Below are 16,234 nucleotides of genomic sequence, written 5' to 3' on the forward strand. Positions count from 1 at the left end.
AAGCCTCTAGTAGGAAGCCCAGTATATAAATAATTAGAAGAGCCAGCGAGACCCAAGGCCATAGGAGAAGTACAGTGATGCCAGGGTTCAAAGGGAAGTGTCATAGGGAATCCTGATGTGATTCATCAGGAGGTGGATCGCACTGCCGCCTTGAAAAGCGGGTAGGACTAGATGACTGCATCAATAAAAGGCAGACAGTCAGGTGGCCCATAAGCAAAGACTTGGGAGCAGACAACTACAGGGTCCTTTCAGATAGGAGCCTGATGTGCTTAGAGGGCACACGTGCCAAGGAGGTAAGGGCGACGGAGGACAGACACGACGGAGGCAGACTTGCAGGACTTAGCCATTTCATTTGGGTGAGAGATGTGTACAGAGAGAAGTCCAAGATGACTTCATGGCTTCAGGCCCGGGTACCAGAGTTGCTATCACCAGAAATGCAGAATGTTGGAGAGAGGCAGGTTTGCGCAGACAGGAAAAGAAAATGATGGACTAGTTTTTGGCTCTGTTGAAAGTGAAGCGTTGGCAGGACTTCTGGATGGAGATGCTCGGCGGGCGACTAGGAAATTCTGAACTGGACAGCAAGAAAGAGGTCAGGCTGGAAAGAGATATGGGAGTCATTCGAACAGCGAAGATAATGAAGTCATGGGAATGGGTGTGGGAATGAGCAGAGAGAGAACAGAAGGGGCAAAGGACAAAGGCTGCTGGAGCACTTGCGTCTAAGAAGGGGTGGGAGGAAGGAGGCAAACAAGCAGAGAGAGAATCAGCTCTGGAGTAGGAGAGGAGCCCAGAGCAAAAAATGTCACAAAGTCAAAGGAGTGTGGGAAGTTAAGTCAAATGCTTTATATCCAGACCATATTCCTTCCCCTTCGGAACCCAGTGGGCATACTAGAAAGACCATGCGCTATCAAGTGAGACAAATCCAGATGCAAATCGTGGCTCCGCCGCTTACACAACCTTGGGGAAAGGAAACCTTTCTGGGCCTCAGTTTCTTCACCTGTAAAATGGAGATGATGCCACCTATCTTTCAGGTTTGCTGTGTAGATTAAATGAGATTAAACATAAAGCACCTGGCACATAGCAGGCACTCAGTAAATGGTAGTTTCCATGCTCTTCCCTTGGGGCCTTTCCAAACTATTCCATCAACCTGAAAGTGGCCTCCAAACATCAACTGGAGGGGCGCCTGGGTGGCTGTGTCCGTTAAGCGTCCAACTTCGGCCCAGGTTATGATCTCTCAGTTCCTGACTGCAAGCCCCATGTCGGGCTCTAAGCTGACAGCTCGGAGCCTAGACCCTACTTCGGATTCTGTGTCTCTCCTTCTCTTTGCCCCTCCACGACTCGCGCTCTCTCTCAAAAGAAACAGTAAAAAAATTTTTTTTTTAAATCAGCGAGAGATCAAGGACTTTCAAGCTTACGTTGAATGAAAGTAGAAACCCCAATGAAGGCAATCTCTTAACCAAAAGGGAAATTAAAGAAACTATTCATGCCAGAGAAACAGAACATTAGACCACCCTCTCTCCCCGCAACCAAAGAAACATTACATCTCCATAGACACTTAAGACAAGATCAGCCCAATTACACAAGTATGCCTAGTATTTGCTTGGAACCACATGTTTCAGAGACCAGCCAGCAGGGCCCAGTCTGCCGTGGAATAGAGACCAGAGCTCCAAAAGCTACACACGGCTACAGCTTTCATTCTCCAGAGTGAGACGCTGCTCCCCAGCTAGTGGGGGTAGGGGGGTAGTGTGCAGAGGGGTCTCTATGTCAGAAGCAAGCAGGTCAGCGGAATTCAGAAGCTAGGGACACTTTATTAGTGGTTGCATTGTCTGTACATAAGATATGTGAATGCAAAGCTTTCACAACACAAATGGTTGTGAAAGACCACCCACTGCTAAGAGTAACAATTAACAACTTGCAAACAGTTTAAAGATCACACCAAATCATTAATTACTGCTATCAAAAATAATAGAAGTCCAATCCCTTGATTCAAATATACTTCTCTACATCCCCCCCCACCGTCGTGTGTGTGTGTGTGTGCGTGTGTGTGTGTGTTTGTGCACGCACGTGCATTTGGTAGTGCATTATCTTATTTACAAAATCTTGGACCATGACAACATATACTCATACTTTCTCTTAATCAAGAGAATTCTTGAAGTCTTTGGCAGTTTTTTTTTTTTTTTAAATCACCAGATGTTGGCAAAATGCATTTTAAGATGTGTCACATGCAAAAGCCTGGAAAATATCATCCACACCCATGACTTCCAACTTAAGCCTATATGCTCATGAGTCCCAACTATGCTTCTCCTGAACTCTAGAAGAGTATACATACTATTTCCCAGTGATCTCATCTATTCCCAGAGTTTCAATTACCATCTATATTCTGTTAATGTCCAAGTATGTATCCCCAGCCCTGATTTCTCTCTCTTCTATGATCCAAAACACAGGCTCAACTGTCTAGCAGACATTTCTGCCTCAATGATCAAAGAACCCCTCAAACTCAGCCCCTTCAAAATCAAACTCATTATTTCACCCCTTAAAAATATGTTCTTCCTGGGGCGCCTGGCTGGCTCAGTTGGTAGAGCATGTGACGTTTGACCTCAAGGTCGTCTGTTCAAGCCCCCACACTGGGGGTAGAGTTTAGTTTAAAAATATTTTAAAAAGTATATTCTTCCTATATTTCACTCATTTATTTAACAAATATTTCCTGACCACCTATTATGTGCCATACCCCACCACCCAGAAAAACTAGAAGTTCTAGACTTACCTGGTCCACTTCCTCTAGTCTCTCAACTTTATCTTTTACTCCCTTATTTACTGCCCTCCTTCTCCACCTGTATTACTAAAACTCCTTGTCACCACTCACTCTCCGGTCATTTTCCATATGTTTTCTCTTCTTAAAATGTTTTCATGGCTCCTCATCATGCTTGGACACGGCCCGAGGAAACTCCTCAGCATTTCCTGCCTACTTTTCCAGTTCATCTTTCCTCTCCTTTCCCCACAGCTGTTCGCCAAGCAATCCAAAGTATTCCAGCCCAGCAAATGTGTCATTTTGTGTCTTTGTGCCTCTGCGTATACCTTACATGACAGCCAACTTAAGGGCAGCGGGGCACCCCTGCTCCATAGCTCAACAGCCCCCCAGATCCGTCCATGGTGCCCAGCTCCATGACAGCTCTCATGGCACTGCCTTGACATCTCTGGTTTTCCTTATCCGGCCCCCGCGCTAGGCAGTGATTTTATCTCACGCCATCAGTACCTGGCTTGGAATCAGTGCTCAGTGAATGTTGGCTGAAGGAGAGAATGAATGAAAAACTTTTAAATATTTATGCAGAGATAGCATATAAGGTTCATTATTAGTAGGTTCCTTTGCTGAGAATTTCCATCTGTTTTCCAAAACAACTCAATGTGGTCCCCAATACAATCAGTCCATGAAAGCTAACTTGGAAACTGCCTCTTGGGTCACATTCTCATTTCTATGGAGCTCAACATGCTATGCAGCCAGTGCTAGAAGTCATTCTCCAAAATGAGCCAAATTCACAGTTTGGGTTGACCACCACTGTTTTAAATGGCGATCACATCTCTGTACTTAGGATAATGATGGAACTTAATAAATGAGCTCTATGATATCAGTGACAATTTGCTCTGCAACAATTTGGGGCCAATCCAACTGAAAATGGTTTACTCGAGCTCTGAAAAGCTGTACCCCTTACCTCTTCCCAGGGTAAGCTAGGCTTATTCTCTAGGTTATTAAGGACGGACAGATGTAGGGATATTGTATGTTGGTATGTATGAGTGTACAAACGTGAGTGTGTATGTGTGTGTGTTGGAACCAAACAGCTTAGTGGAACTCAAAATCTGCAGACACTTTATGAGTGACTGCATTGTCTGTACATAAGATACATGAAAGCAAGGCTTTCACGACACAAATGTAAGGTATGGTTGTAAAAGACCACCCACTATTGGGGCGCCTGGGTGGCTCAGTCAGTTAAGCGTCCGACTTCAGCTCAGGTCATGGTCTCGCAGTTTGTGAGTTTGAGCCCCGCATCGTGCTCTGTGCTGACCGCTCAGAGCCTGGAGCCTGCTTCAGATTCTGTGTCTCCCTCTCTCTCTGCTGTCCCCAGCTCACGTTCTGCCTCTCTCTTTCTCCCTCCCTCTCTCTCTCTCTCTCTCTCTCAAATAAATAAGCATTAAAAAAATTTTTTTTCAAAGACCTCTCACTACCAACAGTAATAATTAACAACTTTCAAACAGTTTAAATAACACATGATTATAAATTGTTGCTATCAAAATAGAAATATAGAATATTTGTACATATATAATCTATGAATACACACATACATATAAATATATAAATAAAAATACATATAAAACATATCCAAATACCACACTTATTTTTTTAAGTAGGCTCTATACCCAATGTGGGGCTTGAACTCACGATCCCAAGATCAAGAGTCGCATGCTCCACCGACTGAGCCAGCCAGGTTCCCCCCAAGGACCACATTTAGATAAATCTGTAGGTAAAATTTTCCATTTGTCACTCCCCCCCCCCCAGATCTCAATCTTGAAAGAGGGGCAACAAGGCTCCCAGGGCCACAGAGAACAAATAAAATGGCTTCCCCTCCACCACCCCATCCGCAGTCCCTACCACAGATCAACTTAGCCAATGATGCATCCAGAGACCCAGTCGTTCTCTAGGTGCCTGCCATCCTAGGATCTCATTCAACAGCGGTCAAGTCCTGCAGACTGTGTCTCTAGGCGTTTATTCTCACATTCATTCCAATCTTTATTAACAACTCTGTACAAGGCCCTCTACTCACCACTCTAGAGGATATCACGATGAATCAAATATAGCTCCCGCATTCAACGACTGTAGGGTCTGGCAGATGCTATGAATAAGCTATGTACTTCACCAAACCAAGACGTGAACAAAGAGTATTTCTGTGACCCAGATGCAACTGGGGCATATCTCCACATTTTCTCTGCACATGCAAATTTCCAAAGTCAAATGTTTTCTACTCCTTTCAAGTCTGTTATGTGTCAGTGAACTTTCTGATACATGCCAGGGTAAGGGATTTGAACGTCGTCCCTGAATCTGTAGCTCTAACCCTTCCTCTCTTCCCCACATTTCCCTCAGCTTCGATCATCCAAACCAAAACTGGACAGAGAGCAATGAGGAATCCCAGGATGCTGCTATATAATACAAGTACCAGAATGAAGAGTTTAGGGGAGAGGGAGCAGAACCATAATTAAGGAGGAAAGGATACAAAGGCAATTCTGATATTATTTTCAAAAGAACACCCTCCCTTTCTTTTTTACCCTCTTTCCTAGTTGGGCTTCTAGCTGAAAGAATTCCCAGTGGGTCATCCCTAGCCAACTAGTTGAGTTTTCTCAGCTGACTTTAAAAGTCTGCTCTAACGCATACAGAAATTAAGAGAACTCTCATGAGGCCCTTTATCCTACTCCAATAAAATCTCCATGGCTGAATATCCACTTTGGATTATGTCCTTCTAAATGTACACTTATGAAACTCGATGTTCTACGTAAGGAACACCAAAGAGCAAAGAAAAACTTACGTACATTCCTTGTATGTTTCTGTTAAGTGCCACCAAGCTGCATTATTTTTGGAACCTAAATACCACAGATTTGTAAAGGAAATGTATGCATTTATGTAGACGTAGATGTATTTATCTATAAACTACTTAGAATAGCCTTGTAGACAAGCACAGAATACTTACCTCTCGTAAGATGTGGCTAGTCTACTTCTTTCAGGGAATTAGAGTGCAGCCACGTGAATTAAAGCAGTTCTTTGACACTTACCTATAGACAACAAATGGATTTTTGACCTGAAAAATAGTTACTTTTTTAGAAACCTTAATATATTAGTAAAAGTGAATCAACTACTTAAATATTGGCTTCAAGGAAATTTTCTTTGTAATACATTTCTACCTCCATTCATTCATTTAGTCTACAAATATTTATTGAGCACCTACGATTTGTACTATGCTCTGTGCTACATTCTGCAGATACAAATATGAAGATCCCAGCCCAGTAAGGCAGACATAGATGAAAATGAACACATGCCTGAAAGATGCCATACTCACAATTTCTAATTTTGCAGTCATACACTTATTTCCAAAAGACAGACTCAGGAAGACCAATTAAAATTGTAGTCTAAAATTCTGCCTCATTCTGGATTTATAAGAAATAAACACATATTTCATTGTGAAAATCCTGAAAAACACAGGATATTCTCAAAAGCATCACTTCTTCTTCTAAAATGTTTTATTTTTCATTATTATTATTCATTTTATCTCATTTGAGAGAGAGAGAGCACGCACATGCGCACACATGTGCGGGGGGAGGGGCGGAGAGAAGGGGAGGGAGAGAGAGAACCTCAAGCAGGCTCCATGCATAGCGTGGAGCCTGATGCAGGGTCAATCCCCCCGACCCTGAGATCATGACCTGAGATGAAAGCAAGAGTCAGACACTAAACCGACTGAGCCACCCAGGCGGCCCTCAGAACCATCATTTCTGAGAAATGTACATCATTCAACTTTCAGGTGGATAGATAGGATACAATGAGTGGGGGTTTCTTTTATAATGGCTTTAACTTCCCTGTCCCTTCTTCTTGCCACTCTCACTTGTATTTTATCTCCCTTCCTATCAATTATTTATCAATATAAGCCTATTAAGTATACTTCAAAGAGCTTGGGAGATTTACTAATCTAGCATATAAATACAATTTCAGCTACTGGAAGTAATTAACTGTTTGGAACACTGGCAATGCATTTTGGTCCTAACATTCACTCTTTTTTTACTCACGAGGAAAAATACAAACTCTCCAATAAGGCTTTATCCAGCTACACCCAAAGAGAGGCAGAAGTGAAAATGCCTTTCTTGGTAATCGATCTGGATTCATTTTTGTTTAAAAATGGCAGACAAGTATTTCTAATAATTGGCACCCACGTAATTGATCTTCAATCGGCCCAACTGGAAGTATGGAACTAAATCTTCTTTACTTTGTATTCAACAAGGTGTTCAAGCGAGACGGTAATGTTCCAGTGAGGGTTTTCCCCTCAAACGCAGCATTTCAAAATGCACATTTTCTCTGTCGGTATGCCCACCTTCACCTTGCTTTCTGAATCGCATTCTCCCTGACATTCTATCTCAGAAGGTAAATTCCCATTACCTTATGCTGTCTCCAAAGCCAGTCTGGGGCCCGTGATTTGGATTCTATTCTCCGATGCTCATTTCTTAATGGAGTGCTGGAGATCCTGTTTCAAGCCAGACAATTTGCTAAATATGGGCAGATGAGTGGGGGGGAGGGTTCTGCCCACACTTGCCATTAGACCCTAGATTACCCAAAACATCAAACCCATTTGCAAGCTTGGCTAGGGCTGAATAGATGTTGGCTCCTACTACGGTCTCTTGAATGGAGCTGGAGCACAAATTCTGATCCCAGGTTACAGAAACGTGTGGGGTACTTCAACAGGTCTGTGCATGTGTTATAGCTCAACTCCCAAATACGGTAATGTCAACGTTAACGAGAAAGGTCTAGCTGACATGAAATCAAAGAGAGTTTGATTGAAGAGATGTCCTACAATTTATGTGCTATAATAATTGTTGATCTGTAATGATACTAAACCAGTCATAACAATGTTGCTAATTTCAATCTGTTCTTTGGGTACTCGACATTAATAAGCCCTTCTTGATGGTATGCGTTGCCAGCTAACTAAGGAAAGACCGAATCTTTCTCCAGTCAAAATATATGTAGCCTGAAAAGTTTGTCCACATACCCCAATAATGTGCCAGAAGAAACTGGACTTAGGCTCTGAAAATAAGTAAGATGGCACAGAGCTTAGGAAAGTATTTGAGAGTTCATAGAGAATACATAATGATCTAGAAATTCTATTATCGTCAATAATTTACTAACTGCCCTATGGTGCTCTCGGTATTGTGCTCAACACTGCATCAAATGCAGTGCTTTCCCTTTAAGAAGCTTCTAATCTAAAACATACAAATAACCATATGCAGAAAAAAGCGAGAGATCAGAGTAAAGGAAGCATTCACAAAAATGTACAAATTCAGCGTGCCAGAACTTTTCAGTTGAGCAATATGATCCCTAGTGAAATTCTTTCCAAATGATGTATCGGGTGCACAAGTTATAAGTGATTATCTTCAATTTTCTTAGAAATGAGTAATAAGATACCTCTTAAGACCCATGCTTTTGTACATGCATCAAACACTAAAGTTGGCATGGTCATTGATAGCTGCCATTTAAGGAGAAAAAATATTTTCTGTCTTGTCTCATAGCAGACAAATCCAGGCCTCTTTCTTCCCAGGTTGGTAATAAGCAGCCTTTTTCTAGGCTACAGTGAACACCAAACATTGCGACTCTGAAGATGAAAGTAGCAGAATGCTCAAAAATATTGCATCAAAATATTGGATGCAATCTACCAGCCCATAGGAAAAAAAAAATTGCAAAACTGACACCATCTGTGTCATCTAGCATCCATCAGAATTATCTCATGCACACATCTCCTAATGCTTACAAACACGGAATTTGCTCCAAGAATTAAGAAAACTTTGTAAGATGGCGGCCCTATTAAGAGCCTTCGCCCTATCTCCCACTTCATCTCTTCAGTTCTTTTCCCTTGCCCAGGCTGGCTATTGTGACCATTTCAGCCAATTTCCTGGAGGTATTTTCTAGCCCTTTTCACCCTGTTTAATCCTACAAGTTTCCTGAGAAGCCTGTTTACGCGTATGCTCCCCCACTAGAATGCGAGCGGCCTTGACAAAAGGGACTGTGTCTTGCTCCCCTCGGCACCTCCAGCACCTCGTGCAGGGCCTGCCAAGGGGCGCCACTCTCACACTCCTTGCAGCCCAAGTCATCAGCTATCTCGTCAATCGGATCCATGCTTCCCTCCACGCACAGCTCGGGACCGACCATCGGGGCGCGTGGAAGAAATACACTGACCACATTCGAAAGGACTCTCCCAACTGTTCCCAGTTAGCATACAATAATACGACTTTTTCCAAGTTTTAACGAATCACCTGCTGGCCCAAATGTCTGGTGCGGTCTCGGAAGAGAGAAAACCCTCCCAACACTTCACTTCTTCTTCTCCGCTAGGACCACTAACTGCTTCAAACGAATGGGGGAACCACAGCTGGCCACCCAGATACGGTTGCTAGTTCTCACACTTTAAAACAACAACAACCAATAGCACACTCTCTCTTTGTTTCGAGAATGCTGATCTTGACTTTTATGTCGTTTCATCTATTTTGAGAAACGCCAAGTCCATCCTGGCTCTTCAGGGTTGCCTTTTACCCATACCGGAGTTTGGCCTTCTGGATCGGTTCCCGCACTTTCCAAGGCCCTCTAAGGCAAGATCCCTCAATCTTTGGGGAGTTGCAACACTACCACGGTTTGTTTGATTTTCTCATTCCGATCCGTCCCCTTCACCACCACCCCCCACAAAAGTGGTGTATGGCATTCATAAAGTGAATTACACTTGATTTTTGTTTAGAGGAATTTTTTTTTCAGACTTCTGTAACATTCCCTTGAGACAACTGGAAACATCATTGTCTGATTACTAGCTCACGTTCCTTGCCTAAAATTGTATCCATTCTTGATTGCGCCTGTGGGTAGGTTAAGCAAAACAAAATAAACATCTAGACTTATGAGCTCATCGGCTTTTTTCTGAATTTTTCTAAATTAAATAAGGGCAAAAGAGCTACACTGAAAGTCAGTTATATGGATTTTTCTGCCAAATGCTAACTCTGTGTGCCTGGTTTCCATCTGTGGTGCTTTCCAAGTTACAAATCCTTAAAAAAGAGAGTGGGGTATGAAAAGATCTATGGATTTGGGGGACATGCTATTTAGAATTGCTATCCCGTGCCTTTGAACGCTCTAAAAGAAATGGGAACATGAGATTGTAGGGCTTTAGATCAGCTTTGTGGAAGTCTGGTGTAGCCCCCTTCAACACCAGTGATTTATTGTTTAGGCTGGCTGATTTCAAACGCCATTTAGTCTCATCCATATTAGCATAAGAAATGTACCTTATCCACTCTAACCCAATTCTGCTAATGGCCGAAGTTAGCAGTCAATCCCAAATGCTCCCCCTAAGTGACACAGGACATTCTCCAGGATTTCTCCTTACTGTGACCAAATCTCATTTTATCTGGGACAAAGAAAGCTTTAATGCAGTTAATACAGTGGAGCGGGAAAACTGAACACGGCTTAAAATATAGATGGAAAAAAAAAAAAAGTCAAGCGGTCATCTTGATGGTTCATAACTATCAAATAATTTGCAGCTCTCTTTCAATTTCCAACCACTGAATGACAGCAGCAAATTACACATTTATTCACTTTGAAATTATGCACTTGCCATTGTATTTAGTCTGCCATTATCGTCTCTTCTCTGAAATACTGATGAGCTCTTTCCACACATGGACATTAGGATTTTCACCATGTTTTCCACTCTACAGTGACCACATTTGCCCAAGTGAAATCCAGGACACATGGTTTTCGTGCCAAGACAGAGTACTGGCAATCTGCACTGCCCCCAGAAAATCCAGGATACATGGTAGCGGCATGGGTATCGCCGTATTTGAAGTCTGGCCTTACTCCAGCCGGAGTCAAAGCAGTGCCGGCCACGTAGAGCTCACCACTGCACGTGTTTGTTAAATACAAGTGAAGCAGGGAAGCTGGGTTTCTACGAAGACCCTTGGAAAGTGATTTTTTTTTCCCTACAGAGTTCGGGAAATACTGGAGGAAAAGGAAAAATCCCCATTAGGAGTTCCTGTTCTCTGCAGCATGGCCATCCCTAGGCAGGGAGCAAGGGAGCTCAGAGGGAGGAGGCCCAGGCCAAATCTCTTACACACAGTGTGTGGGCCGTCCCAGTACTTGTATACAGATGCTGTGAAGAGGCAGGCAGCCAGAGAGCTGGGGAGGAGGAGGGAGGGCCAGCACCAGCCAGCACGAGTGTGCGTAGAGGGAGGGGGTTGCTGAGTATCAGCGTGTTCCCTCTGGTCTTTTTCTTCTTTTGAGCACAACCTTTACTCCCTGGCTTCAAATCAGCCAAATGTGGCCCCAACCCCAACCCTGGACCCAATCATCTTGTGGGGACTCATCCTGTGAGGACCAATTTTTACATTATCAACAAAAGCGTGTTCTCTGGCCTTAGCAATCTAATTACCACGGCACTTCGAGGGGAGAGACATTCGCCTGTTGTTTCAGCCCTGTGGAACCGATTCGTAGGTTGCCCCTTGCGGCTCCTGCACACGCCCACGCGGTACGTTATTAACACCTAACAGTGGAAGAGGCAGTTCTCCCCTCCCATAAAGCGAAATCCTGCCAAGCAATATTTAACGTACGCGCAAATGCATTTCAGTCGCCAAAAGGGGTGACCAATTACCTTTGCAACCAAACAGCAGGCTCGCTTGGCTCTTTTCATCCACCTAAAGAAAAGGCTGAGGGCTGAGGGCGCGCTGGCTGCCTAGGTAACCTCCCGCTAGCGAACGCTCGCTGCTAGCGCCCACAGGGCGCGCATCGCATTCACAACTTGGTCCGACCATCGGACCCGCCTCTCTGACTTGTTGAGAGCCACGAGCCAAGTTTTGACGAGGGCTGCTTCCCGATCCCTCCGAAGCGCGGGGCGCGCGCCCCGCCGGATGCACGGGTCGGGAAAGAGACCCCGGAGGCCACAGACGTCGCAGGGTTTGCGACTGCCACCGGCCGTTGCTGCGGAGCGCACCTCCGATAAATTAACCTGTTTGAAACCAACTCTGCTTGCCCGCATTGTCAGTGTAGCAACTTGTCCTAATTGGATTCTAAAGCAGGCTTTTAGGAGTCCAACCGCGGGACAGTCAATCACGCGAGGCCATTAATATTCATCTGTTGACAGCGGCAGCCCTGAGCTAAGGTTAAAATACGCCCTTACGACACGATCTGATTGTGCAGAACAAAAGGCAGGCGTTCGGAAACTTTCCTCCACCTAAAATCATCTCCCCTTCAGGGTCCAGCCTGTCAAGAAGGCAGATGAATTTGAGAAGGGGAGGAGTTAAATCATCTTTGGACTCCTGCTCCCCGGCCAGCAGCACCGTTTCCGAAGCGATTTTGCCAACCTAGATAAGGGACGCTGTTTTGAAGGAAAAGGATCGGTCCTCCTCATCGCGGGGACCCACCTACTCAAAAGTTTCCCCAGCGTGTCTCTACCTGCCACTGCGGATTCGGAGATCTGTCCTCAACTTTGCCTGCACTTGGGCCCGCGAGCCCCGGGAACCCAGGCTGCGGAAAGGAGGGCGTGGGGGCAGGTTGGGGAGGGAACGGCCGGAGCCGCGGTCCGGCTGAGGCTGAAATGCTGGCACGTTCGTGCGAGCGAGGGTGGCAAACGCCCGAGGCACCGGCTCGGCTGTGGGGCGGCAGTTCGCCGAGGCCCAGGGAAGCAGCTCCCCCCTTCCCGCCCTCCCCCCAAAAATGGGCGCTCGCGGGAAGGCCATCCCCGCGGTTCCTCCCACCCGCACCTTCCCCGACAGCAGAGCGAGTCGGGGGGATGCAGACACGATCGCTACTCACCCTTCCGCCCTCCCCCGGTAGACCTGGCCGGGCCGCGGGCGCAGCGACCGCTCCCGAGTGCCCAGCGGCGGGGCGTACGACCGCCGGCCCGCGGGGCCGGCGCGCTCGGGGTACGGCCGCCACTCGCCCCCCACCCCCACCCCCACCCCCACCCCGGCTCACCGCCGGGCGCGGGGCACGCGCGCGGGGACTCCTCCTCACCTGGCACGGGGGTTTCGGGCACCCACTTGAGTCCGGGCTGCAGTCTCTGGAAGAAGGAGCGGACCTGGTGACAGGTGGCGTCCGGCGGCGGCGGCGGGGGCTGCGCCTGTCCGGGGCAGCCCAAGCCGAGCAGCATCGCCACCACCAAGCACGCGGTGCGCACGGTCCCCGCCATCCTGCTTCGCGGGCAGCGAGGAGAGCGCGGGAGAGTGGCAGCGGGAGCGAGAGCAGTCCCGAGACCCGGCGAGGCTGGCAGCGGCCCTGAGGAGCGGGAGACGTGCCGCTACCCAGCCGCGGCAAAAGTTTCCTCGCAGCTACCTGGGCGCGGGGCGAGGGCGGGAACGGCTCGGCGGCTCGGGCGGGGCGGGGCCGGCGGGCGGGGCGGGGCGACGGGGGACCGGGCGGGGCGGGGCGAGGCCAAGCGCGCGGCCAGGGGGCGGCGGCCGCCGAGCGGTGGCGAGCCCGCGGGTGCGGGGCGCGGGGCCGCGGGGCCCGCGGGGGCGCGGCGGCGCGGGGACCGGGCGAGGGCGGCGGGGAGGAGGGCGCCGAGCGCGTGCGGTGGCTCCTGGCGGCCCAGCCCAGCTGCCCGCTCGCCGCCGCTCTACCCAGGGCGCTCTGGCATAACTACTGCAGAGGGGCTGCGGGCTCCGGCGCGCTGATTGGCTTCCCAGCAGCCGTCCCCTCTGACTGGCTCTGGGAGAAGTTCCCCAGCCTCACTCCTCCTTCCCGCCGCTCATTGGCCTACAGCCGGCAGGGCTTTTCCCTTTAGGATTTTTGCAACCTCTCCATCCTTCTTCGTGGTGCGCGGGGCTCCCTGGCCTCGGGGCCCCTCTCCCCTTCGCCACAGGCCTCCTGCCAGCCCTGTCCAGCTCGTCTCTGGCCACCGGAGCCACCCGAGGTCTTCCCCTTCCGTGCAAAATCCACCACCTCTTCCTGCTCTCCGAGGGGCTTCCCTCGCACCGTTTTCCCAACGCGGCAACCCCCGCCGGGTTCGCAAACCCAACCCACGAATAGTTACATTCTGGGGCAGCTGGGGGCAGCTGGGGACCGCCGGTGCGGCGGGGGGGGGGGGGGGGGGCGGGGGGGGGGCGGGTCACAGCCTGCCTCTTCTCTGACTCCCGTACCTAAAAAGTCTCAAAGCCCGTGGGATGTGCTAGGTTTGATTCCAAAGAGCCACGCAAAATCAGAGAAAGCACCTGATCCCAGAATGTTAAAAGAATCTGTCTCCTGCAAGATAGCCCCAGGTGACGCTTCGTGAAGCAAAGCACAACTGGCGACAACAAAATAACCTGGAGCTTAACGCCAGCCTAACTCATTACAAAATCATTGGACACAGCAAATTCACTGAGCCAGAGCTAGCCTGTTTCGCAGAAGGAGTAGAAGGCTGTTGTCTCCTAGACCCAAATCCCCACCTCTCCTGCTTAAATTTCACCATCAGAACCAGTTCTTTGAAAATGAAATACCTCTCCAAGGAGGAATGCATTTAGTCATTACCTATGTGTTCCTAGGCAAGGATCTTTAACTCCCCTCTTATTTTCTGTGACTCCCACGCACACACCTTAGCATAGTGCCTTGCACATAGTAGGAACTCAATAAGTATTTGTATAATGACATGACTTAACACCCCAGTGTGAATTAGTTTATCATCTGATTGTGTTGCTTCTGATGGAGGTAAAAGTAGGTTTTGCTAAGGAAAGGAAAGGGAGAGCCTCCACGCCAGGAGTTTTCCAGGGAGTGCCAGGCCAGGGGCGTGTGCCAGAACTTGCGGACGGAGAAAAGAGGCAAAGGAAGGGAAGCCTGGTGAGGAGTTGACTCATTTGTTCATTCATTCATTCAATAACAAATATTTGAACTCCTACTACCCTGCTACACGCCAGATATGTGGGATGCAAACAGACAATGGGGATCCAAAGATTAACCCATGGTACCTAACTTCAAAGACCTACAAGTTAATGGGGAAAACAACCAAGTAGAAAATGTTAACGCAGCACATAGTCGGAGATAAGACAGAGGCAAAAGGCAACGGGTTCTAAGGGGTAAGCGGGTAGGTCAGAGAAAGCTTCCCAGAAGAGATGGTTCCCTAAACTTAGATGGAAAAGGCCAGTTGAGGTCAGAAAAGAAGATGGCAAGGAGGGTGCCAAGGGAAAAGAAGAAGCGTGAACAGAGCCTGAGCCAGGAGAGCCTGGCATGGCCCCCGTTGGAGAAGTGCAAGTGGGAAGCACAAGTAATGTTTCACGCTAGGTAGGCAGGCGGTCAGGGGAGCTCAACCAGCCAAGGTGAGCAAGGGCCAGATTATGCGGTCTTGAAACCAGGCCAAGGAGCCTGGGGAACCACGTAAGGGAATGTCAAGCAGAGGGGTGACATGATCATGTTTGCCTTAGGAAAAGATCTCTCCAGCGACATCGTGGATTGTGGAGAATGGCTTGGAGAAGGAAGAGGGTTGGAAGCAAATGAAAACGCTGTGAAAATAATCCAGCCGAGAAATGATAAAGGCTCAGGGCAGAGGAGATCTGGAAGGCAAAAAACTAGCAGCTGTATTTGGGCGTAGAATGAAAAAGGCATAGTGACCTGGGGGCTGTGGGGGTTGGGAGAGAAGGAGTCAAGGACGGAGGGCTCATTCATTCTTTTTTCAACAAACATTTGAGTGCCGCCTATGTATCTGGCATTCTTCTCCTACTTCATAATTTTGCCTGGGGCTAGGCCTGCGCCTGCATTGAACATTTGACAAATGACATATCCACTTTAAAAGAAACACCAATTAAGAGTCATAATTTGGCTGGTGAGTTTGATATGTTCCACCTGTGGAGCCCTGTGACCAAAGGGCAGATTGGAAGGCAAGCATTGATTGAATTTCATGACCTCGCAGAGGAAGACATGACCTCCCATAAATTCATGATCTTCCAGAGCTCATGCAACTAACTACAAAGGCAACAGTTGTTTTCAACTACTGGGTATTGAGTACCTTGAAATGAGGGACTGTAACCTATTTTTAATATAAACTTTTATATGTAATACACTTTGTCTGAACCAGGCCAGTGCTTCCCAGAGTGAAGTGTGTGAAGCTCTGGTGATATGTGGGCCGGTGAAGTTTTTGGTTTGTCTTTTAACGGATCTTTATTTTAATATGGATTAGAGAAATGTAGTGCCCCTAACCCATGATTTCATTAGGACAAAGCTGGGTAGACGGCGCTGTCACAAGCTGCTTTCAGTACAAACGTGAGCTGGCTTGAAGGAAAACACGGAATGGTGTTGGGAGTATGACAACAGGGCAAAACTTGGGGGGTGGTATGTGAATGACCAGGATTTGGGCTAGGTCCCGGGCAGACTGGCCCCGAGATTTGGAGGGCTACGTCTTTGGCCTTAGAGCGTCTGCTCCCTGTCCAAGCAGCTTCTTCAAGTCTTGAAGCCAACCTAAGGTAGGAGTTAATAAAACGTGCCAGGCTTCAGCAGTGGTTCTATTTT

General features: G+C 47.6%; 1 protein-coding gene across 1 annotated transcript in view; it reads right to left on the reverse strand.

Annotated features, from left to right (window-relative positions):
• The window catches only part of GPC3 (glypican 3), a 430,661-nt gene extending 417,578 nt beyond the window's left edge, over positions 1 to 13,083 (reverse strand). The window contains exon 1 of the mRNA XM_030306119.2: positions 12,773 to 13,083. Within this exon, the coding sequence (XP_030161979.1) occupies positions 12,773 to 12,947 (175 nt within the window). The 5' untranslated portion in view covers positions 12,948 to 13,083. The remainder of the gene's footprint in view (positions 1 to 12,772) is intronic.
• Between the last annotated feature and the right edge of the window lie 3,151 nt (positions 13,084 to 16,234).

This window comes from Lynx canadensis, chromosome X (genome assembly GCF_007474595.2).
Source record: "Lynx canadensis isolate LIC74 chromosome X, mLynCan4.pri.v2, whole genome shotgun sequence".
Lineage (NCBI taxonomy): Eukaryota > Metazoa > Chordata > Mammalia > Carnivora > Felidae > Lynx > Lynx canadensis.